General features: G+C 46.8%; 1 protein-coding gene across 6 annotated transcripts in view; it reads right to left on the bottom strand.

The window, feature by feature from the left end:
* KCNQ2 (potassium voltage-gated channel subfamily Q member 2) overlaps positions 1–26,811 on the bottom strand; it is a 64,637-nt gene that overhangs the window by 28,159 nt on the left and 9,667 nt on the right. For 4 of the 6 annotated variants that reach the window (XM_065645411.1, XM_065645410.1, XM_065645412.1 and 1 more), the window contains exons 2-9: positions 13,505–13,595; positions 12,911–13,037; positions 11,626–11,801; positions 10,144–10,269; positions 7,771–7,881; positions 6,773–6,868; positions 5,972–6,066; positions 2,715–2,744 (exon numbers count right to left, since the gene is read on the bottom strand). In XM_065645411.1, the coding sequence (XP_065501483.1) occupies positions 2,715–2,744; positions 5,972–6,066; positions 6,773–6,868; positions 7,771–7,881; positions 10,144–10,269; positions 11,626–11,801; positions 12,911–13,037; positions 13,505–13,595 (852 nt within the window). Of the gene's footprint in view, positions 1–2,714; positions 2,745–5,622; positions 5,661–5,814; positions 5,841–5,971; positions 6,067–6,772; positions 6,869–7,770; positions 7,882–10,143; positions 10,270–11,625; positions 11,802–12,910; positions 13,038–13,504; positions 13,596–26,811 lie in introns of those variants that run through there. The other 2 variants (XM_065645415.1, XM_065645413.1) reach the window with 2 other exon arrangements.

Genomic DNA, 26,811 nt, shown 5'->3' with positions numbered 1-26,811 from the left:
CACATTGACCTTGGTGCAGCGGAGCAGTGCACGAAGCTGGGCTGTCACCTGCCTTCAAACCCACCATAGGGCTTGCAAATTCATTCCAAGACAAGAGGAGATGGTGCATAAAATCAAGCACAAAGTATACTTAGCAATTACCAAAGGATGCACAGACTGTTCTTCTTTAGCAAGTTCCTCAGGGAGGTCCATACCCAGCAGAACACAGGACAACAGCCCTGCTTTCTCCAGCTGGGATCACAAATCCAGGGCTCCCACCGATGCAAGTCTCAGAGCTGAAGAGCTCATTAGCTCAACAGATTGAAGGATTCAGGATCCCAAAGGAAGATTCTTCCTTCGCATTAGCCCATAACGTGAGGTCTACACCATGCTGGAGGTGACAACCTCTCGGGCCACCACAGATGCTTCCATGCAAAGGTGAAGACACACAAGCAAACACAGATATTCACAGTTTCTGTGGGAGGGTAATGGGCCTGGTACGTGTGTGATAGAAAAAAAGCATTTCACTGAAACAATAATTATTAAAAATGGTCGTAAACTCAGCCATGTATCTGACCCATAATTTAATCTGAATTGAATGCTCAGCCTAACCTGTCATTATAAGAGCGCCCTGGGGAACAGCTACTGCACTATTTCACCAGAACCTCAAAGAAAGGCAGGGCTCCGCATAGTCCTTTGAGCTTTGCTGTACGATGCTGGATGGAGAACACCCTGCTCTGGTGTGCGTGCCCAGGGGACAGGTGACACAGCTGCCACTGTGTCCCTCCAGAGATGTGGAGAAAAGACCTCCAGCTGGGGCATCTCACATTTTCTCTCTCTCCTCCTGGTCCGTGTGTCACTTGTTAGCAAGGGAAGGACGTTTCGGTTAAAGGGGAGCTGGGGGAGAAGATCCACACGCCCCAAGAACACACACAGCTCATGCCACCCGCCACAGCGATGCTTCCAAGGCAGCGGCTGCTGCAGGGGACCCAGCGGTGCCCACAGCGCAGCGCAGGGAAAGGCCACGCTAACTCAGGCTGCCGGTTCCCCATCCAAAGGGACAGCAAATATGCTATTCCTAGTAGCACAGATAACGTTCAAGCAGTTGGGGACAGTGGGGATATCATGCGTCCGGCCAGGACATCGCCAAAAATCCACAACAGGAGGACGACAGCAGCACACAACAGTGGGTGGGAGCACACACAAAAACACACACACCACGACACACAGACACAGAGACAATGATGATTTTTTTTTTTTTAACAGCCCCAGTATGAGCAATTTGGAAGATGGTGACAAGGAGATGGATGCTGGACTAGGATGGGAACTTAAATGAGTCTCCGTGCTGTGTTAGAATTCCTATTAGGAGCAAATTATTACCTTAACCATGACTTTAAGTCTCCAGCCTAAGTGACTTTTCAAAACTGAGAACATTTATGTAATTTATAAAATATTATAAGAAATGAGATGGAAGTGACACATTCTTATTTCACTCCCAGAAGTAGAAAAATATCTGATTATCAAAACAGGCTGTTGCTCAGGACAACAGGAAAATACATTCATAATATTATACTTGCAATTCATTGACGCAATTTGCTGTAAATTAAACACACAAAGCGGTAAGTGTGATTTACTAAGGCTGTAAAACTTTTATCTGTGAAAACTGGAACAAGGTTTGGAAATTGGGCACTAAATCACATTAATGCATCTAGTGAGGATTTCAACTGCTCTAAGAACAGAGCTTGTCCCACAGTCTGGAAATACAAGTTATTTACTCCCCATCTTAAAATATTGACTACACCTTCAGATACACACTTCATATAAAATACACCTGTGATTTGAAAATCTGCTCTTTTCTGCAGAACCTGAGGTAACATTATTTATAATAAATTTTACCCAGTCACATATAGGTCTTTTCATTTAGATTAATCCCAAAAGGCTGAGCCCCATTGAACAACTGGTCATAACAACTGCTTGGCTCTAGGTCAGTCTTGGAAGAAAAAACTGAAACAAAGTTCTTGCTGAGATGGGACATCTCTTTCCCAAAAGTCAGATTGGATTACTAAAAGAAATGAATGATCATTTCGGTTTAGCATTCCAGATCTCTGTCACCTCCAGAAATTGTTCTCAAAAGTGGTCACAGTTCCTACTGTGACTTTACTCTGTGCTACCACTGACGTGTCTCATGGTGCCACCAGCAAATTCAGCAAACCCAGCACGATCTGGTGAGTACAGCTCCTACAGCATAGAATGAGATAAGTGACACAATGAAGGATGGGGAAAGGCTAGAGAAAGATAAAAATGCAGGAGAGATGGCAGAGACAAAATGGATGTACGGACAGGAAAGTTTTCTTGTTAAGCGTTGTATGAATTGGAGGAAGTTGATCAGACCATCAAGAAATCATCCTTAAAAAAAGCAAACTTATCAAGCACTCTCCCATTCTCATTCCTTAAAAATCAACATTTTGGCAGATAGTTTCCCAACATTTGTGTGTACCAATAGCTAAAATGTTCGTGGAGGTGCATGGAGTTGCTCTGTAGGCAGCAGGATGGGGAGTCTGGTTTGGGCTTTCAGTTTTTTCAGAGAAATGAGTGATCTTCAGAGTTTACTATTTTTCTTTTTTTTTTCTTTTTTTTTCTTTTTTTTTTAAATTGAAGGCTTTGCACGTTACAGTCCCAAATGAAGAACAAGGAGTGACATGACACACAGTTTCAGAGTCACATGCACTTCATACCTGGAGGCACCGTACGTTTGCGTTTGCGTGCTTTTCAAGTGTTTTCACCAAAGAAAACCAAAGGGACAAGAGAAAGAAAAACAGGGGCAGGGAAAAGGTGGGGTGGAGGAAAGGGGAAAAGAAACAGAATAAAGAAAATTAGCATATGAACGAAGTGTATCCCTGGAGCAGATGCGCAGTGACCAGGTCAGCACGGGAGCGTGGGCTGAGCTCACTCCTGCTGCAGCCAAACCACTGCCCGCCCGTGTCACCCACATGTCACCCTTGGGGACAGGCAGCTGGCACCTCACTCCAAAAGCAAACCGGCACCACAGAGAGGGGAAAATGTGGGGGACACCGAGAAATCTTTCATGAGGCATCCGCAGCCCTTGGTCCCATCAGCTGGGGACTCCTTGGGCATGATGTGCCGGTGGGTTCTTATAGCAAACAACAATATATGAACACAGCTGAGATCAAGGCCTTGTTCTCATGAGCGACAATAAATAGCAGATTTGTTTTCAGCAAATCCAGTGGCTGCTGAATGGGCGCACCAAGCTACACATGCATCACAAGCCCAAACCGCACCCACGTGCACAGGAGCGTATCTCAAATTTGGCTCTACCACATTTTGAATTTAAAGATGAAACACCTGAGATTCTCAGAGGACACCACATTTTCCCCAAACGAGTGAGACGAGCTCTACCACAGTGATCTGAGTGATGTTCTGGAGACACGTCACCTCCTCCAAGGCATGTGAACCAATTTGCTCATCTCAAGCAGCCAAGTCTTTTTGGAGATGCCTTGGGAAGACGAGAAAGCTCAAGTCACGGGGCTCCTGCTCTGAGGAATAAACAGCCCTGTGTTGAGCAGAAAGGCTGCCAAGGTTGGGGTGACTGCAGATCACCCCCAGAAACCCAGGAAGGAGATGGGGACATCATGTTCCTCCAACCCACTTCCTAACCACGCTGTGCGCTTCAGCAGCCACCGCCTCAACGTGCTGCCTTAGCGAAGTGGGTAGACGAGGAGAGATGGACAGTGTGAGTGATGGAAGCTGCAGCCAGAACATACAGTTACCCCCCTTTTTCTTCCCCAATTAATCTGAGTGCATCCAAAATATATTTAAAAGAGGTTCACTGCTTTCTTGGTAAAAATTTCAATTTGCCCAACAGCTGAATCCATTGGTGCACCCACGGCTCGCTCTCCCAGGTGATGTTCACTTGTCTGCACACAGACAGGAGCTGGGATTTAAGGGTGGAACCAGGAGACCAGAAACCTGTGCCCAGGGACACCCAGGGTGACGCTGCTGCTTGGGGCTGGCCTTGGGAGCAGCACTTGCAGCACCAGCCAGCAAAACTCTATGACCCTGTGACAACTTTGTCCTGGCTTTTTATCCCGGATAGTTGGGCACTTCACCAAACCATATTTTTTTGCTCTTTCTCCACCCCAAAGTTTTTATTTAGCCTGTTCTTGAGCTCTTTAGCTTAGTTTTCTTCCTGTGCATATTAGCTCCCTGGGAAGCACAAGTTTTAACAAGTGGATTAGTAGGATTAATTACCCCAGTACATCCCTATGCAAAAGGGTGTCACTGTATGTCTGGCTGCGTGGTAAGTTCAGTCTTTCAAACAGCAGAAAAACCTGACAAAGTCCACTGAAATCAGCTTTGTGCATTTTGCAGCAGACTTTGGGCCAGGCTCCGGTCCTCATCCCCCCCAGTAGCTGATCTCAGCCAGCGCTGCAAATGTACAACAAGAACATCAAATACTGGGAGGGAGAGTTTCGATGGGGGTGGGTTAAATGCTATTGGAAAACAGTTTTGTTCTTTTTTGTTGGGTTGTTGTTTTGGTTGGTTGGTTTGGGTTTTTTTGTTTGTTTGGGTTTTTTTAAAGCAAAATCTTGAAGTCGGTTCATAAGTCTCTAGGGAAAAATCAACCAATCAGACACACACTGGGAATGAATCCAATGAAAACTTACTGACCGCAACGACGTGACTTCCAACAGGTTTTTAAGATGGTTTAACAAGCTAATGCTGACCCTAGGAAATATATCCAGATTGTCTGCCCAAGGGCTAAAAGGCACCACTAACATGGGAAAACACAACAGAATTCACACCTGCAGCAGCACAACCGTGTGCTGGACCAGGGCCCTGCTTGGGAACATGGAGATGGAGCACGTGGAGCCCCATCACACCCAACAAAACCCTGCCAAGCTGCAGGAATATCTACCCAACACATCTGACTCTTCTACAAACCCAGAGAGGTCTGGTCAGCCTCTAAAAACGGGTCAGAAAGGGATGCACAGCCCTGCCCAGGAAGCCATGTGATATGGAATTGAAAATGAACAGGAACATTTTGCATTTTAGCTTCTGAGGAAGCCTTGTCCTTGATGCCACCAACCCTGCAAGTGACATGGGGGATCCAGAGCCTCCCCATGTCCCCATGGCAATGAGGCATAGCAGGGGACCCTGTTCACATCTTCACAAGGCTCCGAATTCCCACAGCGCTGCTCTAACCTGTGTCATTTCAGCTGAAAAAGCTGCCTGGGTGCCATGATGAGTTACCCCTCCTTAGCGCAAGCCAGATGGATGCTGCTAACACACAGCGATGTCTTATCAGCATCATCCATCCTGGCTCCGCCGTCCTTCCCTACTCATGTCAACACATCGTGATGGATAAATGAAATGCAAGAAATAGGGAAATGCTCACTGAATCCTGATTTCTTTTTTCTCCTCTTAGAGTACAAAAAAAAAGGAAAGGGAGACTCAGGGCAAATGCACCTGGGGAGAATGTTGGGCCAGTCAAGGGAGGGACAGAAGTTTGTTGAAAGGCAGAAGGACCAGGAGAGACCAGCTGGAGCAGCAAGGAGAGCCCAGGCAAGGGCATGGGGACAGTGGCATTTACCTACGGTCCAGGGCAGCTCGGGAGGGAGATCTTCACACCTGGGCACGGCAACTGTCACAACACAATGCAACTACCAGCAGACGTGCAGAAATAAAGGTGAAAAGAGCAGCATGTACACACACAGACACAAAAAGAAAAAAAAATGCAGGGAAATTAAAATCAAGTCAAAAAGAAACACACAAAAAAATAAAAGAAAAAACAATTCCAAAAGAAAAAGCATGTACCAGCTCTTGAAATCAACTTTTTCAACCTAAAAAAAAGTAAATAAATAGATAAAAGTAGTAAATAAATAGACAAAGCTATGTATCCAGATAAAAATAAATATGGAGGCAGTGGCATCACGAAGGTGACAGTGGAAGAGGGAGGTTGAGGATGAGGTACCTGTACATGGGGACGGTGACGGTGCGTTCGTAGTACTGCCAGGTGGAGTGCAGGTCCGTCCGGGACAGGTTGGTGGCATAAAATCTCCAAGCCGCCTATGGACAAGACAACACTGTGGGACTGTGGACTCAGGCATGGCCAGCACTGCCCTCAGTTTATAATATTCATCCTCCCTCTGTCTTCTATGGGACGGTTCTGACATTCTGCTTTTTCCTTGCTTTAACACATGACACATTTGGGGTGGTACCGTGATCCTCCTGCCCATACGGGCCCAGCTGAAAATGCTGTGGGTACCAGGCACTCACTGTCAGGTTGAGCTCAGGTATTAAATGGGTGTTGTTGCCCATTAGGGAGTTAAAAATCTGGAGAAAGGAGCAGGGGAATGTAAAATTATTCTTAATTTCAAATCTCCAAGGCATACATCAAGGGCAACCTTCTGCGCAGACATCTGTTATCGTGAAGAAAATGCTCCCAATTGTAATTTTATATCAGTATAAATATTCTCTTTTTGGGGGAAAAAAAATAATTTGGTGAAAACACACTGTCCTAATGCATTTGTCTTGCTGCGCTGGGCTGGATTTCATCCCTTTTCTCCCCAGCTTGCCTACCACATATGCTGTTCGCCCATGGCTGGTTTCCTGGCATTTATTCCCAGACAAGACAAGTCACCAGCTGCTGTCTCGCACCTCACACACGCGGCCCCATTTTTCACCTGCCTGTCTCCTCCTCAACTTCTAGAAGTGTATTAAACCCCCAAAATCAGGACAACGTAACCCCAAGGCTCCCTGGGGGGATCCTCACCTGAATCAGACCCGCTGCTGGGTTTCGCCTCTTCTCAAAGTGTTTTTGTCGATGCTGCTCTTGAACCTTCAGAGCAAACCCCGAACCCAAGATGCCCTGGGGAAGACAACAAAAAATTTGCAGTTAGCAGGGTGTTAGCTAAGCTTTCACTTAAAAATTGCAGCCAGCTTTCCTTCTAAAGGTTCGTTCTGGGTTATTTTGGTTTTGCTTCAAACATATAGGTGAAAGAAGGACAAGGCTGCACCCGGGGCAGCCCTGGCAGACATACTCCCCATGATGGGGCAGCAAACTTTGCTCACTAGAATTGCTGCCTTTACCAAACTACCTCCAGCCAGTTGATAAAATACAAAATAACCACATTGTGTTGGCATTCAGCAAATTATCCTCATGGAGGAAAAATCAGATCCATGCAACACACTGAAATGCACTGAGAAAGGGATGGGATTAATTTGCTGAAACGGTGTCATCACCCCTAAGAACATACTGTTGCAGGAAAAAAATGGTTTCATTTCAATAAACGTTTGTACAGTACCAAATCTAGAGTTTCCATCCCATTCGCTCATAAGCACTGTCTGAGCTGTGGACAGTCAGACAGGGTTTCTCCTCTTGTCCCTTTTTTATATTTTTTGACTCAACAGCCACAGAGCAGTCACAGTCGGGATGTCTGTGGGTGCATCACATTGCTGGGTGTAGTTCATAGAATCACAGAATGTCCTGAGTTGGAAGGGACCCACAAGGATCATCGAGTCCAACTCCTGTCCCTGCACAGGACAACCCCACAGTTCACACCGTGTGTCTGAGGATGTTGTCCAGTCTCTTCTTGAACACTGTCAGGCTTGGGGCTGTGACACCTCCCTGGGGAGCCTGTTCCAGTGTCCGGCACCCTCTGGGTGAAGAACCTTTTCCTAATATCCAACCTAAACCTTCTCTATGTTGCCACCAGCTCCACGGACAAAGCTCATCCCCCCTTCCAACACGATGCTGCCACCTCCGCTTACAGCAGGAAGGGCGAAGAAGGAGACGCCGATGAGCGTGAACGTCGCCGCCAGCAGCCGCCCATTCCAGGTCTGTGGGTACTTGTCCCCGTAGCCGATGGTGGTCAGAGTAATCTGCAGGGAGGAGATCACCACAGAGCCCACGGTCAGAAAGCCTCAGAACTAAAACAACAGGGACAAAACTCCTGCAACACCAGAGCAGGACATGGGGGACCAAATTGAGGTGCAGCTCAGGTACCCGGGAGGACCCCAAACTTCTTGGGATGGGCACCTCCGCGGGAAGCAGCGACGCTCTGACAGCCAGGACAGCGCTGTCACCCTCCCTGCTCAACACAAGGGGTTTTCACACTAGTCGGGAGCATTTTCTTTCTTTTAGGTGACACAGAGAGCTGCCATCTGGCACGGAGGTTTGCGGCAGCTTGGAGCCTCCCCCGGGAGATGGGCTTGTGCCTTCGGCAGGGGAACCGAACCGGCACAGTTCCCCAAAACCCTTTCAGCATCTCACAAAAGAAGGCAGGGCTATTCACATGCATGAAGAGCTGATGCTGTTTATTCCTTATCTTCCCATCAGCGCCTATTAGCTGGTCTCCCTATTTAAAAAGAGTGTAAGAGCATGACAGGATGAATTATGGTTGCTTCACACAACCTAATTTAGGGATGTTTTTTCTCTCCTCAGTATTATTGCAATGCACCAAGAGAGTGCTGGCAAGCTGCTGCATGCGTTTTGGGGAAGGAGCTAAAAGATTTGTTGGAGACAAAGAATCCCTGAACTCCAAACCGCAGGAAAAGATGCATTTTCTCACTTCAATCCATGGACATCACTAGTAGGAAAGGCTTCTGAGATGATTTGGAGAGCTCAGGACTGGCAGGGTAAGGTAGGGAGAGATGATTCGATTAGGAATGTCTTTTTTTGATGTTTCTGCCCACTGGACCCCAAAGGTCCCTGTGCCAAGTGGGAAGGTGTCCCTGTCCCACAGTCCCCATGGCCAGAGCTGGCACCATGCTGATGGGTCTTGGGAAACCTCACGCATTCAACTTCGAAGAAAATCACTTTTACACAAATGGAAGTACGATCCCAAAGTACCATTTAATTGGACCCACTAAAAGCCCTATCAATTAGATGCCATTTTGACAAAGCGGTTAGAAAATGCATCTACATGGCTATTCCTTACTGAAACACAAAGTCAAAGCGATGCTCTCTCTGCGATCACTGCAAAGTTGGTTTACAAGTTTTTATCATTTATATAGATAACTACAAGGGTTGAATCCACTAAGATCACACTACGGGATGAGTTTCTGAACCTGAAATTTGATTTATTTTGCCCATCTCTTAACATCTGTCTGTACTGGACCCATGAGTTGGACAATGTCAAAAACTATTTATTATAATGAAGCTTAAATTTTACTCTGAGCTTCTCAGTGGCAAAACAGCCTGGTTCAGCTCCATGTCCCAAAATGGGGACGGGGTGATCCTGCGCCAAAGGCTCACACAGCCTGGGAAGCAGGAGGGACAAATCTGCACATGGTTCTCCCAGACTGAGCTCTAATCTGGGCTGTCACTCTTTTCCTCATTGTTTATTTTCTAGTTATGTCAAATTGGGCTTTGTTTTTATTTTCTGTCACAACCAAGGGGCTTGAAAAGCCATTTACTGCTTCTTTCGCTTTGTTGGAAGAGAGGAGCTGCTTGATCAGCCAATTCCTCCCCAAGCCTGTTATTGGGATTTGATCAGATCTGGGATTTTCATTACATGCTTTGTAATCAAGGCCAGACGAGCGCCACAGTGTCGGAGCAGAAGAACAATAACACAAGAAGATTAGAACGTCATTAATTCTCTCTTTGTTAATCGGGTAATCCAATAATTCACATGCACACGCACACACAGAGCAAACTAAAAGTATTGCCCTTTCCTCCTTTGTCAGCAAAGATGTGAGAGGGGAGTGAGTGTTTTCAGCGCTAAATCTTTCTGCTACTTAGACCCTATCCATTTTATAAAATTTATTCCAGCATATTTAAGAGTGCATTGCCCAAGTACCATTTTAAATAATTAAAATGCAGCAATATTTGTCAAAATTATGATCAAAGCATCCTGTAGCGTGGGGTCTTTATCTGACCTGCTTCTATTGTCACATCAGAGCGGAATTCCACACAAGTTCCCAGTTTCCTCGCAGCTCCAGTTAATTCACGAAATGTGATCCCTAAACATTTTCTCCAAGATTTATTTAAGAAAAATACCTAAATGGGGAAGCCTGAAGCCATTTAATAAAAATGTTAACTAAGCACTTTGTAAGTTGACTCCTCACAATAGTGACAGAAGATGGCGGGTTAATGGACATTTTATTTTTATAACCAGCAGCTGCTCTATGAAAATTACTTACCAGACCCCACCAGAGTGCATCTGCGTACGTATCAAAGTGCTCATTTTCTCCTTTCTCAGCCAAGTATACCAGGAAAGAGGCCAGGATGAGGCACAGGAAGCCAATATACCAGGCAGTAATCAGCTCCTGCAAGATCATTAAGGGACAGAAGAGAATAATTGCAATCCTGGTGCGCATCTCCGAAAGCTGAGTTACTTGCTTGCGGTTGGCCTCAGATCTGAACTTTTCCCTGTATTTCTTTAGGCTTTGGGGCTTGAGTTGGAGATCAGTAGTGCCACTTTTTGAGGTGGGACTATGTACCGGTGGTAGCCCTGCCACACAAAGAGGGTGATCCCCATCCTGAAGACCCCACCAGCTGAACACAGCCAGCAAACGGACAAGGAATGGGAAAGTTACTATAGTTTCATTATTTTAAGATGTGGAACTGAGACATAATAATTATTATTATTATTCTTTCCCCCATTCACACAGGGAAATTAGACTAAAGCTGAAATGGGAACCCCTAGATCCCTGGAGACTCTGCTTAGGGCAGATCCCTTCCACTAACCATGAAGGAGCTGAAAAGTTGTGGTCTGGATACAAACACCTCAGTTTCAGGTAAGTTTTAATTCAGAATTCACAGGAGTGATTATCTCTGGATGAAGTTAATACAAGGGTAGATCAGAGACACCTACAAATTCCCTGTGATTTCTACGCAGTTCTGGATAAGCTGGCTAAGCTTCTCAGGAGGAAAAAAGCATAAGAAAGAGGAGAAACATTAAATTCATAAATTCACCAGCAGGAAACAAATAAAAAAAAAAAAAAAAAAAAAATCAACAAACTCTTCCTAAACCAGAGAAAGGCCAAAGTGCCTTACATGAGGGATCGGTTCTGTCACTGGTCCGTGATTTCACGTTGGGAAGAGGAACTCTGTGCAATAACCGTGTCTGAGATGCTGCTGCTCGCAGGATGCGCTTCCAGAAACGCATCCGCTTTGACGCCTGCATCCTAGACAAAGATGCACCTGTGCTTAACGAGGGTGCTTGGCTAATTGCTCACTCTTTGAAATGAGCTGTATCAGTGTGCAGGTGGTCACTGTGTTCACAATACTCCCCGCAAACATCACAGAATGGTTGGGGTTGGAAGAGACCTCTGGAGATCATCTAGTCCAACCTCCCTGCTAAACCGGGTTCACCCAGAGAAGGTTAGCACAGGAGTATGTCCAGGCAGGTTTTGAATATCTGCCAAAAAGGAGACTCCACAGCCTCTCTGGGTGGCCCATTCCAGTTCTCTGATCATCTAAACATCCCTCCTTTCTCTACTCTATCAGTTGGAGGGCTCTATCAAACCTCGTGTCTTCAACTTCACATCGCTCCCCAAGATACTCTACAGTGACTTTCTAATCCTGAGAGATGTTTGGGGTGGAGAACTGAACCAAAGCATTGTCTCTGGTGAAGGAAAACATGAAGAGTGACTCAATGTCCTTGCTTGGGTCTTGCTCACCTTACTGTGTGCATAGACCACAGAGCCCAGGAGCTTCCAGGTGCCGCCCCGCCGGTCCATGCGGATCATGCGCAGGATCTGCAGGAACCTCAAACTCCTGAGCGCCGAGGTGGCAAAGACGTTCCCTTGGGACCCCGCTGCCAGCACGGCGATGGAGGCGATCAGCACCATGATGTCTGCAAGAAAAGCCAGCAAGAACAGCTAAAAAAAATGCTGCTGAACCAACTACCAACAGCAGAAGGCTGCGTGCAAAAGGGATCTTGTATCAGTTGTGTCTTGTGCTGGAAGGACGCGGCCAAAACCTTAACCTGGATGAACCTTATGGAAGCATCTTAGTTTCCTTCGCCATGCTCATCCTTCCCATGGAAAATGCGTCAAATACTGCAAAGCCTGAATTCCGATAGGATTCAGTGCTAACACTGCTGAAGTGGATTAAATCCTCACAAAACACATGCCCTTTTTTAATCGGGTGCAGCTGCCTGTTACACAGAGCTGTCTAGAGGTGCAAATTCCCCCAGCTAAATTGGGGAATGAAAATCTAGAGGTCCACCAGAGCAATCCTAGGATCCTCATGGACAAAGTCCAAGAAACAAAGCCTTGCTCTATATATCTCAAAGATCCTGTAAACCTCCCTCTTCCCTAGTTTTCCAGGCAAATTTTCTAGGAGTGCTTTTCTGTGGAATAAGCTAAAATCCTGCATATGACCATTGCCAGCTCCTGTACATCTGAAAGCAGGTTCATAGCGAATGGCTTGGCCTCTGCCCACTCCTTACCCCAGTGAAAACAATCACTGTGCCCAGACAGTCCCTTTCACAGGAGGATCGCTGAGTACTTTACAAACAAGAATTAATTAAGTCTCATAACTCCCTTGTGAGGCAGCTCATCAACATTGGGGAAGGCACAGTGAGACACAGAGGGTTTTAATGAGCTGGGAGCAATTCAGTGTCAAGGTTGGACATGGGATCGCAGGATCCCAGCTCCTACACTCAGCTTTCTACTGGAAAAAAACTCTTTTCTTGTGGCTGTTCGGGGCTGCCAGCAACGCCCAGGGTATGCAGGACAACGGGACAGCTCCCAGATCTGCAAAAACCAGGACCTTAAGCAGAATAACAAAAACCATGTCCATGGATTAGGACTTTGGCCTTTTTGCTCTTTCTCAAGGTGATCATGAAGCAGCTGGGGATCAACCCCCAAAATGCACGTAAGAAACCACAGCACTGTGCAAACGAGCCCTTGCAATAGCCGGTTTGGTTTGGAAAACCCCAGGTGGGGAGGCAGGACTCACCGATGACGCAGAAAGGCTTGCGGGCAAATTTTAACCTTCCCCTCCAGCCGCGGTATCGGCAGCAGCAGCCGGCCGCCCAGATCCGCACAAAGTATTCGACCCCAAACACCACGATAGTGACAATTTCCTGCGAGGGAGACAAGGCTGTTAGTTAGGAAAGAAGCGAGATGGAGAGAACGGGCTGTTTGAGGAACAAATCTGTGCTGCTTGATGTCGGATCAAATAGTTGCGGGGATGTTACGGCATGGGGGAGGAGGCAGCTCTGCGGGCTTTAAACACGGGGAGCTGTTAGACATTAAACTGCTTTTCAGTTGGGATCGGTCTTGCTACTGGGTTTTACAATTGGAGATAAATGAAAAAAAAGAAAAAACTTTAGGAAGAAACAATTTAAAGGATCCTTAAAATTATTTATTGCTGATACATTTTTCTCCTTTTCACATTTTTCCTATTTCTAACCTGGATATCCAAATGAACCCCTTCTCACAAGCAGCAGTTTACATTCTTGCCCCAGTTAAATACTCCCAACCTCAGCTTTTTATTGTGTTTTTGACTTTAATGCCTCCCTGATGGCTTCATGTGCAACCTCCCACTTACCAGGATGTAAAGGGCCCCTTCTGAGCTGTTCTGGTACTCATCGATGGTCGAAAACACAGACAGCACCAGGCAGGAGAAAACTAGTAGGAAACTACATGACACCAAAAAAAAAAAAAAAAAAAAAGAGAGAGACAAGGAACATCAGTGTTCAGAGTAGGAGTTTTTCACATTTTTCAAACTAGTCCAGAAAGCATTTTGGTTGAGCACAAAGCCAGAGAAAACTCCACGGATGCTTCTGTATTTTCAGCCCCAAACTGCATTTCCCATCCTTGCCAGGGTAGGACATTTTTTGCGTGGATGTAATGTTCCTTAGGCAGGCACATCAGAATAACTCTGTAATGCCTGGAAAGGCTGGTGAGTTTTTAGATTTGTTGTAGTATGGCTGGGAGGGGGATGGTTGTTACTCTGCTCTTCTGTGGCCCTGACATCTACGTCCATGGGTTGTCCCAAAAGCAGCCTCAGAAGTGTCACATCACCCTGTCACTCACAGCCTCTCTCCATTGAAACTGCCCGCTCTGTGCTTTTTGTGGATGTACTAATGCAAATCAGAAGGCACAAGGTGAATGACGGGTGCTCGACTGTTCTGACACTGGACGCCCGAGTCTGCAGCTGCAGAGATGTCCTGGCAGCTGCTCAGGGGTGGAGAAGGTTTCCACCAGCCCACGATACCCACTGCTTGCTCAAACAAAAGGAGGGAAATTAATTTACTAAACATTGATTTACTGATACAATAAAGTAGGCCAGCGCAGGGAGAAACTAAGAGCCGCATTCTTTAAAAGCATTAAATAATTCATCTGTCTGGCTTTGTCTCACATTCCTACGAACTGCACATTGAATATTTATAAGGTACAGTTCAGCTGGTGGGTGCTGTTCCTTTTTGTTGTGTAAAGAAAAGGAGTTTCTCACCACCAGGTCATGCTTGTGGCTTTGCAATGACCATTAATGTCACAATAACAAGTAAAAATAGGGGGATTTGCAGTATTCATTTGAATCACAGGCTGAAACGTCCCAGCTTGCTTGATGGACCTTCAGAGCCACCTCAGCAAAGGCTGAACCCTGCCAGCAACAAGATGAATTCAGCACAGACCAGATAAGGAGATTGTGTGATTTCCCACTGAAAATTTCCTCTTCTCACCCCAGATCTGGTACCTGGAGACTTGAAACAACCTCAAGAGAGTAAGAAAACATCCCTTGCAACCCCTTTCATGATGTCCCTCAGTGTCTTCTCTGGGTCTCACTTAAAATGTTTTTTTCTCCCCAAGCTGGTATTTTAAAAGCCCTTCCTTGCCATAAACAAGCCTTCCACAACCTGCCCGGCAGCCAAGTGGTCTCCATCCATCCCCATATCCCCCCAGTTGCGCCAGGAGCTGGATACAGGACCCTGCTGCTGCTTCATGCCGCGAGAGGGAAGGAGCCGCAACTGGGTCAGGCAGCCCCGCTCCCGGGCTGGCTCAGATTTTGCTGCAAACTCCCACATTGGAGTGAGAAACAAATGAATAATCAATGAAAGAAGAAAGAGAAAAGGAAAACAAGACAAAGTGGGCGGGGGGGGTAAAGCATCATGGAAAGGGATCAGGGAAAAGAAAAATCCAACATTTTCTGGTTAAAGAAGTAGAACATGGGTTGTATCTTTAAGAGCAAACCTCACAACAAAATGCCTGGGGAGGTGCTGAAAGCAAAGTGCCAATATCAGCACAGACTTGTGGGCAAGGTGACCACCTTGGACAGATCCAGAATAAACCCACACTCAAATGATGAGTCCTGGCAGGGACAAATGCCACATTACATACATTAAATTTGTCACTAGACAGGTACTGATGAGGCAGAAAAGAGGAGAAATTATTTTATCACTTTGATTCCCAAGCATGGATAGTGCAAGCAGGGGTGATGTGGAGAGAGCCAGGGCAGGTCCAGGTGCTGTCGGGGAGATGCAATGCCCAGGGGCGGCTTCTTCCCCTCCCAGAACATCACTGCAGCCTCAGCCTTGGTCCCTCCATTCCCTCAGCTCCCTGGGGCCAGCTCGAGGCTGCTGTAATTTCATCTCTGTGCTCTCCAGGGCTCTCATTGCTGGGGAGACCTGATGCAGATCCCACTTGCAGGGCCAGTATCAATTACAGTGCTGCCAAGCATAGGCGGCAATGGGGAAGGCACCAGCTTCTTCATCAAAGCATGGGGGCTCCATGGCCAAATCCCACATAGACCAAAAACTCCCCTGTGTCAGTCCTGATGGGGGATGTTCAGCTCCCGGGTAAGGAACAGTCCTGCCAGCAAGGGATGCAGGCACTGGCTCCTCCCAGGGGGAGCATCCCAAAACAGCTGCTCTGCTTGACTCTGTGGTCCATGAACCTCTGGGAGGCTATAAAAGGAGATTGAGAGAATGAAGCTTTTCTGCAAGGAAACTGAATTCAGGGGTTTGGGATCTGTATGGCTCCTGGGAGGCTTTGAAGGATCTGCGGACCCTCTATGGATGGGGGGTTGGAAGAAGAAAGGTGAGAGGTATGTCCACATCAGAGATGGTGTGTATCCTCCGAGCTCCAATGAGCAGCAGAAAACATGAAGGTTGACTCTGCTTTAATTTCACTTAATCTATCCAGACAGCACAAGAAAGGGCTCCAGATAATAATGGATAGCTTGGAAAAGGAAAACAGGTCAATAAATAGTGCAGAGGTTGGGATAAATCTAATTTTTAAAGCTACCTATCTAATCAAAGCAAATCACATCTGCAGCCTGACTCTGGGTAACATTAACGTGCAGCAAGGAACGTTAATTATGTCCCATTTAATGATTTTTACATTAAAGACGCCAATTCTGCTTAGAGCTTTGGAGAAGACATCCTCCTCCCAAGCAGACAGGAGCTGGGTCCTGCACGATGCACCAGCCTCTCCCAAACTCCGACTGGGATGCAAAGGGCAGCGTGTGGGTCTGGACCAGTCTCCTCCACAGAGTGATGGTCCAGAGGATGCTCCATCCCCGTGGAGCAAGACACTTCATGTCACTTCACCTTCTCATCCACCACCCATCCCAACAGGCATCCAGCACCTTTTGCTGCTCCAGCATCCCCTTGCCTGTTGCTTAGACCTTTGTGCTCCGCCAAGACTCAGCTGTGCAAATCTGACTGTTGCTAACACTAATAAATCCAAAGTCAGGCTTTACACTCAGGGTTATGTTGAATTAGAACACTTCTGCAAGCTTATTATAACAATTTAGAAATCCCAGCACAAAATCTGCATATCCAGATTTCATATCCATTGTACTTCATTGCAGCAATAGAAAAAGAAATGACTGAACACTCCCTAAAAAGAAGCAAAGAAAAAACCCACAAACGAACAAAAAAACCCCAACAACCTTAAAATTATTTGAAACAGGAAAGACTGCCCTTTTTATTTTCCTCAGTAAAAGCATATGACAAACATCATGAAGCTTTTCAGGTTAATCGTCTAATCTGCCTTCCGAAAGAAACCCCCTTGGAATCTACACACCCATTTACATAAGAATATAGAAAGACCTTTAAATTTGTTCCTGAAATACTTGTATTCAAATAACACTCACTGACATGCAAAGAACATTGGGGTTCCTCTGGTGGAGCACCAGGAGAATAATTAGCAACTGGATTCCTGGATGGGTTGGAGATGGATACAGGACAAGGAGGTGGCACAAGCTTGTAACAAGCCACTGTGCTCATAACACACTTCATTGGCTCTCCCTGGAATTTGGAAAGGGATTTAATGATTTGTTTAATTAGAAAGAGCAAGGCTGGAAAGGAAGGAGATTTTTACTACAAGCATTTGAGAGCTGCACAATGGAAAACAACTTAAAACATTTATAACACTTAAAAATTACTTTGGGGATGCAAACGAGGTGTTGATAATTGTGCTAAAATAAAACCAAAATGCTTCTGGGTGATCCATCTGCAAGCCCAGCGATCCATTTGCTGTGGTCTCTGTAAAATGCTGCGTTTTGAGCAGCTAAGACATCAATGCAAATCAAAGGCCATGAAAATGCGGCAATGACAATAAAACAAGGCGAAGAGCAACAGAGTATCAAATGCCTTTTAACACTCAAAAAGCCTCATAATCAGAACTATTTACAGCTTTGTTTAAACCTCCAGTGAATCAGAAGCAAAACTCTGATAATGCCGTGACTTTTCCAGGGGTAATGATATCATTGGATTGCAAAAGATACCGTTGTATTGCACCTACCCTTAGCCAGGAGCATCCATCATCTTTATTCATGTAAGCAATCCTGCTGTGATTTGCCACCCAGCTATTCATTTACAAGGCTAAATGCGAGCCTAAATGCCTCACTCCAGCTTTCCACAGCCCTCAGTCTCAGCCAAAATCATCTCCCAAGGCGACTTCTGTCGTTAACAGAGCTGAAAATAGATGCGGGGAGTCCTGCCTTTCAGTCCTGTGCCTTAATAAATGCTCTTTTTTCCAAGCAGAGCTCTTGATGGTGCCTCATTCCCCACAGGTCTGGCCATGCTCAGCCTCAAGCCCAGATCTTGCTGCTCCTCCTCAGAGCCCAGAGGGTCCCTGAGCATCCATGCGGGTAGAAAATATTGTTTATGGACAACACACAGGTTGGCTCCAAGGCAGGGGTTCTCACGGTTTATAAACTTTTAAATAGATCTTCAGCAAAGGCACCTCTGGGACAATGTCAACAGCTCCTGTGCCTTCTCAGTGCACCGAGATGATGGCTGAAGAGCTCCAATAAGAAGTTCATGTACTAAGGACGGTGGGGTAAATGGAGCAAGAGATCATCTCCAGAGGACCACAGCAGTGTTGTGGAGGAGGATGCAGTGTGGACAGCAAAGCTGCATTAAATGGTGCTTTGGGAGGTGGGAATTAATGAGGTCTTGGAGATCCCCAGCCACATCATTATAGGGGCAGCACTGGGATGGGAAGGAAAATGAGAGGGTTTGCTTTCCCAATGAGCTCAGTTGCACCATCACCACCTGCACGACCCCAGGACATTCCCCAGCCCCTGTGCAGGGGTGCAGCAAACCTGCTCTCCTTGCTGCACCACAGCAAGGTGGCAAACGGGAGGTGGTTTGCCAGCAGATGAGGTTTTCTGGGGTCTCTCCGCTACATGTGGCCTGGAGCAGGATCGTTGCCAAGCCCTGTGCCCTCTCTGTACTTCTGCTGGAACCCGCCTGCACATCCACATCCCAGGGAAGTTGGGGGGGATGAGATCTCCATTGCATCAAGTTTTTGGGGAAAGTTCCTTTCAGCTTTATGGACAGATAAGGAACTTTCACAAATCCATCACAAACTACAGAAAAAGGAATAGGTGTCCATAGCTTTACTGTATTTGCACAAATCACAAAACTTCTCTTCCTCTGCCTTCCCTCTGTTTAGGCAGCAATTTCTCAGTTAAATATGGGTTCACAGATATTTTCTCCTTCAACATCCAACAACTTTTGAGTCAGTTCCCACTCCGAGAGCTCCTCCAGCCTCTCCCCCTTGCTTATAACAGAGTCAGGGAGCAGAAATAGCATCATCTGACCCAAGGTCCCCAGTAGAGTCAAGAGTCCTGACCTGAACTCATGAACTGCAGGAATTTGAGCAGAAATGGGTTTCGCATAACATATTTTGTCTCTAGTCCAGCAAAGGATTGTGTATCTCCATGCTGACAAGCAAGAGTGAGCTTAAGAGCTTTTCTGGATTGAAGCCTCAAAGAACAAAAGCCGTCTGGAAATGACAGGGAACGGAGATCAAGAGCTGAACATTTACAGCAGGAAAAGAGGTTAAATTCAAGGAATTGTTTCCAATTCCTTAAATTAGAGGTGGCTCTAACCATCTAACATGCTAAAGGCAACTCAGAGTAAAAGCCTTAATAATCACCGCATGCAACATTCTAGCTCCGATGTTCTTCTTTGTCCTCATCTCACATGAATCACTGGGAAATGCTTGTCTGCATAATTCTCTGGCCCCACACATGCAGCCTTGGAGGAGCCAGATATCTGGAGAAAAACCCAAAGTATCCATCCAGCCTCTGCACCCACCAGAAGAGTATGTCCCTGCTGCGATTCAGCACTGCCAGGCTGAGGTTTTCTTTTAAAAACTTGGTTTGTAAAGAATATTTAAAATATATTCACACAGCTGCAGAAACGGTTCACAGGAGAGAATCCTAAAGATCACAGTGCAATTACATTGAATTGGAAGATAAATTAAGAGTATAAAATATTGGACATTTAAGTAATTCTTAAAACATCTGTGCAGGCATTTATTCAGAGCACGTTCATTGATTTTAATGTGAGGGAAAGTTGCTGTCTCATGCAATACCCGTATTATTCAGATTGAAATCCGAGCGCTGCCTGTTTCATCCTACAGGGTATTCCCCCAAAAGAGCCTCTGCTTCCTCCCTACCTCTGAGAAACCATTATTCATGAGTACAGGAATACAAGCCTTCTTAATCTAACCTTCATCTGTACGTGAAGATCAAGTTATTTCTGTGTCTTAAGGGCAAAGCCCTGCTTTTCTGCAACACTTCGAGAAAAAAAAAAAATCAAATAAATTTAAGAAGCCAAGGGCTATGCTGCATGGTTGGAGCATACAGGAATTAAAAAAAACCTCTTGCTGAGGTCAAGTCCCTTTGACTGACCTGGGCAAATCACTTGACCTGACTTAACTGAGGTGTAAAACTGGGTTAAAAGCAAGATGTCCCTGTAAGATGTAATGCTGCATCTCATCTAAATATCCCTCGAGGGAATGGGATATACAAAAATAGGCTCTGGTCTAATTGCAGATAGGAAGATTTTCTCAAAAAGTGCAGGGCTGGCTCCTGCTGCAGACAGGAATAGTAGCTGGTTTTTCAAAGGTCTGTCCCAGAATCAGCGATTCAGCTGGAGCCCAAGGATTCCTGCCCTGAAGGACAGGCTCTGTCTCCCCAAGCTCCTTGAGCTTCGCTTCCCCGTCTCTGACTTTGCACTAGGTTTACAGCACCAAGAATTACAGCACCTCAAACACGAGCATCCTCAGGGAGCTGCTGATACCGAGGCTCGGTGGCTCCCAGCAGCCACATGAACCGTCTCAGACCCACAGCAGGCAACTAAATGGCTCAAAATCCTGATGTTCAGTTAAAAAAAAAAAAAATCTCACTTTCCCCACATCTCAGCCCATGGTTTTTGTCTCTGTACAGGCAGGACTCCAAAGTCATGCTCTCAGGCTCCCTCCCAGCAAAGAACAGCTGAGATTTTGGGACCATCCCTGGCTTCATGTCTCCATAATAAGAAGAACGCAGTTTTTCAGAGCCAGAGACTAATGGATAACACCAAAGCATCACCAAAGCATTGCTAATTTCATTTGCTCATCAGTTTACTTAATTAACTGAGTCTTGGAGAAAAGAAAGAAGTATTTGCAAACTGCCCATATAAGATGTCTTAGAGTTGGTGATTTCACCATCTGTTTAATTTTACTTCTCTCGTCCCAGCCAGTGCTTAGGAAGCTCAGAGCCAAGAAGCAGGAGCGCTGGTTCACAGCTTTTTGATTTTAGACACCAGAAGACAATGACCCTCAAGCTAGGTAAAAAAAAAACGTACCTAGAGGAATAACAGGAGTGCTGCAATCAGCAGAACCACGTTCCTTCTCTGCAACTCACACTGGTGTAAATCAGGAATAAACCCCCAAAAGCCAAGGGGGTGCACCACTTCAGCTCAGCCGGGTCTGAATCCAGCGATGCCCAAAAGATACCCAAGTTTGGCACGCAGGAAAACACAGAATTAAGTCCAGCAACAAGAAACAAAAAGCCAGCGGCTTTGCACACCTTCCCCATATCAGTAGGACAGTTCGCTCCTCCACAGCAAAGGTGGCAGAGTGTGGCCCCGGTGCTTTGTGTGCCCATGAAGCTGCTCCTGCTGGGACAGGTCGGTTCCCACTGGGACGGCACCTTGGCCATGCAGACAGGAGGAGCTGCTCAGGGGGAATGGATGCAAACCAAAGCCCCATCTCCAGAGAGCTCAGACTTAAAAAGTCAGCGCTCTTTAGCCCTAAAAATTTGCTGAAACAGCCTGTTATGCTGCAGGGAGGAGAGAGCATCACAACAGCTGCCAGTCAAGCTCCATTTAACTTTGCTACTAATATAAGTATTTTGGGTCTTCCAGGAGCTTTAAAGCCCTTTTCCACCAATCTTCCCTTTACAGAGATAATATTTCCCTGAGCTGCAGACAGATTTGCCCCAGCCATGCTGCTCCCCAGGAGCGACAGGGAGATCCTCCTGCCACCACCCACATTGGTGTCTAGAGAACAGGCAGCTCGTGACACCAGCCCCACCTGCACAGAGAGCCAGGTCTGCCCAGACACAGCCTCTCCTTGCACCTGATAAATTAATCCCCAGCACCAATTAATCATTTTATTATCTCTTGCTTCTTCTCCGGCATAACTTAAACACAGCAAGCGGGTGGCCAGGTGTGGATGGGAGAGCAGGAGATCACAGCTCAGCCCCCCCACCATCAAGAGCCCTTGGCAAGGGGAGAGGATGCCCAGAGAGGAGGGGAAAGTGATGCTCCTGCCAGAAGAAATAATGGCAACCTCAGCTGCCTCCTTTTTAAACCCTTTCAGGCTGGGTAGCTTTGGGGATTTGTTGCTTTTTGGATCACCTGGATGCTTCCAAAAAAGCACCTGCCTCACCCACAGCTCCTCCAAAAACCTCCACCAGTGGGAGAGGGAAGAAGACTGCAGGTGTCCCCCGGTCCCTGCAGTGCAGCCATTCGCAGGTCGGCCCCACACTTTAATCTCATTTAAGGCCACCCTTCCCAGCTAGTTCCCAAGCCCTGTGCCTGGGAGAGCCACGAGCTCACAAAAACCAGCTCCCCCCAGTTCCCTCACTTCACAAATGACAGGTTTGTTCCCTCTTCTTATTTCCCCATGCCAGTAAACACAATAATAAATAGCAAGCTGCAGGAGGCAGATGATTGTGTGGTAAAAGGTGCAAAACATCTAAAAATGATTTAAAGCAGGGAGGAGAATAGGAAGAGAGGGCTGCAGATTATATTATCCGAGGAGGAAGAGCTGTTGGGCTGGGGAAAGGCAGCAGACAGGGAAGGTTTTCCTGCCCACCCTGCAGCTCCTTGCTCCAAGTGATGCTCAGGTCCCTGGTCCCAGCCCTGATATGGGGCCCCAGCAGCTCCAGCCCTGGGACGGGCCAGGAGTACGGCCAGTGCTGCAGGGGCCAGACCCACAGTGTTTTGAAGCTTACAAGAAACAGGGACACAGGGCATGGACACATTAAAGTTGAAGAGAGATTATCTAGCTGCCATTTCAACACGCCGGTAAATCAAAGTCGATGGGAGCCATATGCTCTGCTGGGAAGCATCCATCTCGTTGCCAGGGAAACATCCTTCCCATTTAAAATGGCAGGCAAAGGCTTGCAAAAACCTGCTTTTAACCCCCTTTTTTCAGGCAGGATCCAAGTCCCCCAGCAGCATCGAGCTGTTCTGCTGCTGGGCTGCTCCTTGGCAGAGCTGTCGCAGCTTCACTCGGGAGCATGACAAGGGGATGGTTCCTCTCCCACAGGGTCTAAGGAAATCAGACCCATGCTGACAGCACTGTGACCCTGCTTCCAACTTCCAGCTCACTCACAAGCTAGTTTCCATGGTTTATTCCCTGGGAAAACCAGGGATCACCTGCCTGGGCCAAATCAAGCAGCCCCACTCAGGGACCCTGCAGGTGCACAGCACAGATGTGTCCAGCTGTGGGGCAAGACAGTTCTAGAGCAGGGGAATAACACAAACCCAGCCTTTTGCAAAGCAGCAAGGGTACCATGCAATGTCTTACAAGCAGCAAGCAAAAATCTGACCTTGGAAATCATGGCAATCTGCAACCAGGGCTTCAGGCTCGCAGAAATAATGATAAACCCATCCCCAAGCTCTGCAGCTGGCTGGAGTCTGCAGCTGGCCCTGGGTCTCCTTCTGCATCTGCAGCTTTTTGTTGCTCCATCACAGTCAAGTGTACAATTATTGTGCAGAAACATGGCCAGAGCCTCTGCCAGCTGATGAGGGGACAGTGATGGGGGTGTGGGAAGGGGCACCCGTGGAGCATCAAGGGCAATCTGTAACCCAGCATTGTGGGAGTCACGGCAGCGAACACTTTCCAGCCTATTAATACTAATGATTTTGCATGTGATTTTGTTTTAGACAGAAGATAGAGACCAGTGACCACGTGGGTACTGAGACAGAAAACGGAACATCCTCTTGCAAATATCTTATTCTCTGTGTTTACTTCCAACCTCAGCCTCTCAATTTTTCTTTTTTGCCCCTTTTTTTTTTTTTTTAAACTCTTCTCATTTATTGTAAATCCCACAAGTAGATGAAGCCAACTGTTAAAGTACAGAAACGGAGTATTTTCTGTTCTCATAAGTAGCTGGGCCCTAACAACCTTTATAATGGAGATTTGAGACAATATTTAATAATTCAAAGCCTAGGAAGGTCTGACGGGACAAGGATGCATTGCTCAAGTCTCTTTGTCTATATGGGAAATGGTTATTACTGCTGGAGAGGAAGAGACTGGGTTTAGAGCACAGTGAGCAGGGATGCTGGATTATACCACAGGTATACCACATCTGAATTCCTCCGCACCTCAGCTCCCAAACTGGAAAATGGGGGTAACGATTCACCCCCCAGCACACAGGGTGACAGCTGAGGTTAAGCCCACGCAAAGCTCAAGACATTCCCATGGCTGTCAGCAACCAATAAATCCTTCTAGAGCAGAATAAAGCCTGGCACAAAACCACTGCAAAGCTCACCAGTAACCATGGCTCACATGGACCAGAGCTAGTAAGTGACAGAATGAAGCCACCCAGGAGCACACAGAAGCAACATCCTCCAGCACATGGCACCAGGGCATGCCCAGCACTGCAACCAAGGGGTTAGTCCTCCCCTGTATGACATAGAATCACAGAACAGTTTGGGTTGGAGGGACCTTCCCAGCTCCCCCAGTGCCACCCCTGCCATCTTCACCAGCTCAGGTTGCTCAGAACCCCATCCAGCCTGGCCTGGGATGACTCCAGGGATGGGACATCTACCACCTCTCTGGGCAACCTGGGCCAGTGTTTCACCATCCTCAACATCTCACAGCACTTGCTACCGTCCTAAATGCCTTTCCCAGCCACTAACTTGGCTCTTAACCCAGGTGACAGCAGCTGGTGCAGAGCTCATGAGCAGATGCTAGAGTGTGACTTCTCCATCAGGACATCCTGCTCCTGCCCTAGCAGGGAAAGTGTCACCTTTACTAGGTGACATCATATAAGATCTCCCCAGTGATTTGTCAGCCGGCTCCAAGATACGCTCTGGCTGTCTGGAATAATGTCACAAGGCACTGTACATATCAAACAGCCCTTTTATGATCCTACATGCTCCTTCCTACCTCCTTGTTGGCTCAGAGCCTCACGAGTGGTCTGTGCTGCGCGTGGAGGACACTCACAGTGATAAAAAGCAATGAATGGATAACAGCCAGGTAGTATTTCGAGTTACAGTATCATCAGCCTGCTGCTAAACCAAAGCAGGAGCAGCTCTCCATCCTGGTTGTGTAACCCAGCCTCACAGGGCGCTCCCCGTAATTACAGGCCCTTTCCTGCAGTCCCATGGGGGCCATATTCTGCATTCATGAAAGGATGCTCAGTGTTTAGCTTCCTCTTTAGCACATTTTTTTCAGTCTTCCCTAGAAACAGCAAAGAGCAAGAGGAAGCAGGAGGCAGAGGGGAGAAAAAAAATAAGGTTTAATTAATTTTCATTTAATTTCTGCTGGGCTTTTAGCAAATGAAAAATAAGTGAGCCATCCCATCAGGTTTGTACTGCCTCCCTGGGATGCTCTACCAGCCTGTGTTTCGTACACAGGTGCACATCCCACCGTCCAGGAATGGCAGCACAGGGTCAGGCTTGGCTCCGGCTGCTCTTCCCAACTTGCATCCCATGGGATGTGACTGCAGGGTAGATGGGCCTCCCCAGCCACAGTTGGGGGCTAGCAATCCATTAGCTTAATGAATTTCTCTGGGGTTTTTAATAATCGTCTGCTCCCACGTGGAGAAGGGCCAGAAGAGCAGGGCTGGGTAGGGCTGGAATCGCTTTGGACATTCAGCCCATTTCTCTGCAGGGAGCTGGGGCTTGGGCAAGTACTCTATGCCCACACCTCACCCACAGAGGGATTATTTGCATTTGCAAAAATGCAAAATTTGAATGGCAAAAGTGGCCAATTCAATGCAGGTGCTCCAGTTCTCACATTCGGATGGGTCAAGCCCAGGCAATGTCCAGCCCTGCCTCCTAGCAGGTCTCCCAGATTTGGCTTTTCCAAATCAAGAGTGGAGACCTGAGGCTGGGATACTTCTTGCCTGTTTGTAGATGTCTACATCCTCATCCCCCAGGAGAAACAGTGGAAAAACAGCAATATCCTCAGAGTCCCATTCACCTGTCTTATTCAGGCACTTCCATTACTTCTCCATTTTCTCACAACCTCCAATCATTCCCTCCATACTTGAGGCAGGTTAATCCATCATCAACTTGAAACCAAGTTTCAAATCTATATGGTATTATTTATTCCAGGCTAAAATGGGAGATTTACTGATTCACAGACTAAGCCTCGGCAGCTCGCTCTGTGCCATTTAGCACGACTTGAGATGGTCCCACTGCCCTCAAACAGGCTCAGGGCTGGAGGGGCAGCTCAGACAATGTTTCAAATTATATCAGATTTCTGTTGCAGAAAAGAAAAACAACAGCAGCAGCAAAAGGTCACTGCAGAAATTCTTCCTACCCCTCATTAGCTGGTATGGCAAGGGAGAAGCTGCTAAATGAGAATAGCATTTAGAACATCTAAATGTTAAAGGGGAAAATGTGGGAAACAAGAAAAATTCCATGCAAAATTCTGTGTGACTGCATGTTGTGTCTGAAAAATTACAAAGAGCGCAAGGAATTCTCCTTTCTCTAGGTCTATTTCCTTCCTTACAGGAATAGCCATAACTCAGAAAAAGACAATTCCAGTGATGCGCATCCAGCACCCACAAGGACCAAACCACGAGGTCACATCAACAAAGTTTATTTGGTGCCGATAGATATTAAATGCATTAGTCCCTCAGGCTATGGAGACAGAGCCTTCATGAAGTGCCAGCAATTTACTTCAAGACATAATGACATGAGGACTTGTCCCTCTGGCTCAGGGTGATGCTTAATTGGGTGTGAAGGCAGCTTTTGGATGAATATGGTCATCAGCACGCTGGCTTCTTTGCAGCTGCCTGGAAAGCTGCTACATGAGGGGCTCTCTTTGCACCTCCAAATCACAGACAGCAAGGCAGCTTTCTGCAAGGCCACCAAGCAAGCGTGG

This window comes from Caloenas nicobarica, chromosome 15, assembly GCF_036013445.1.
Source record: "Caloenas nicobarica isolate bCalNic1 chromosome 15, bCalNic1.hap1, whole genome shotgun sequence".
In the NCBI taxonomy this organism is placed as follows: Eukaryota; Metazoa; Chordata; class Aves; order Columbiformes; family Columbidae; genus Caloenas; species Caloenas nicobarica.
Note: the sequence above shows the minus strand (reverse complement) of the source record. Positions and strands in the feature narration are given on the sequence as shown.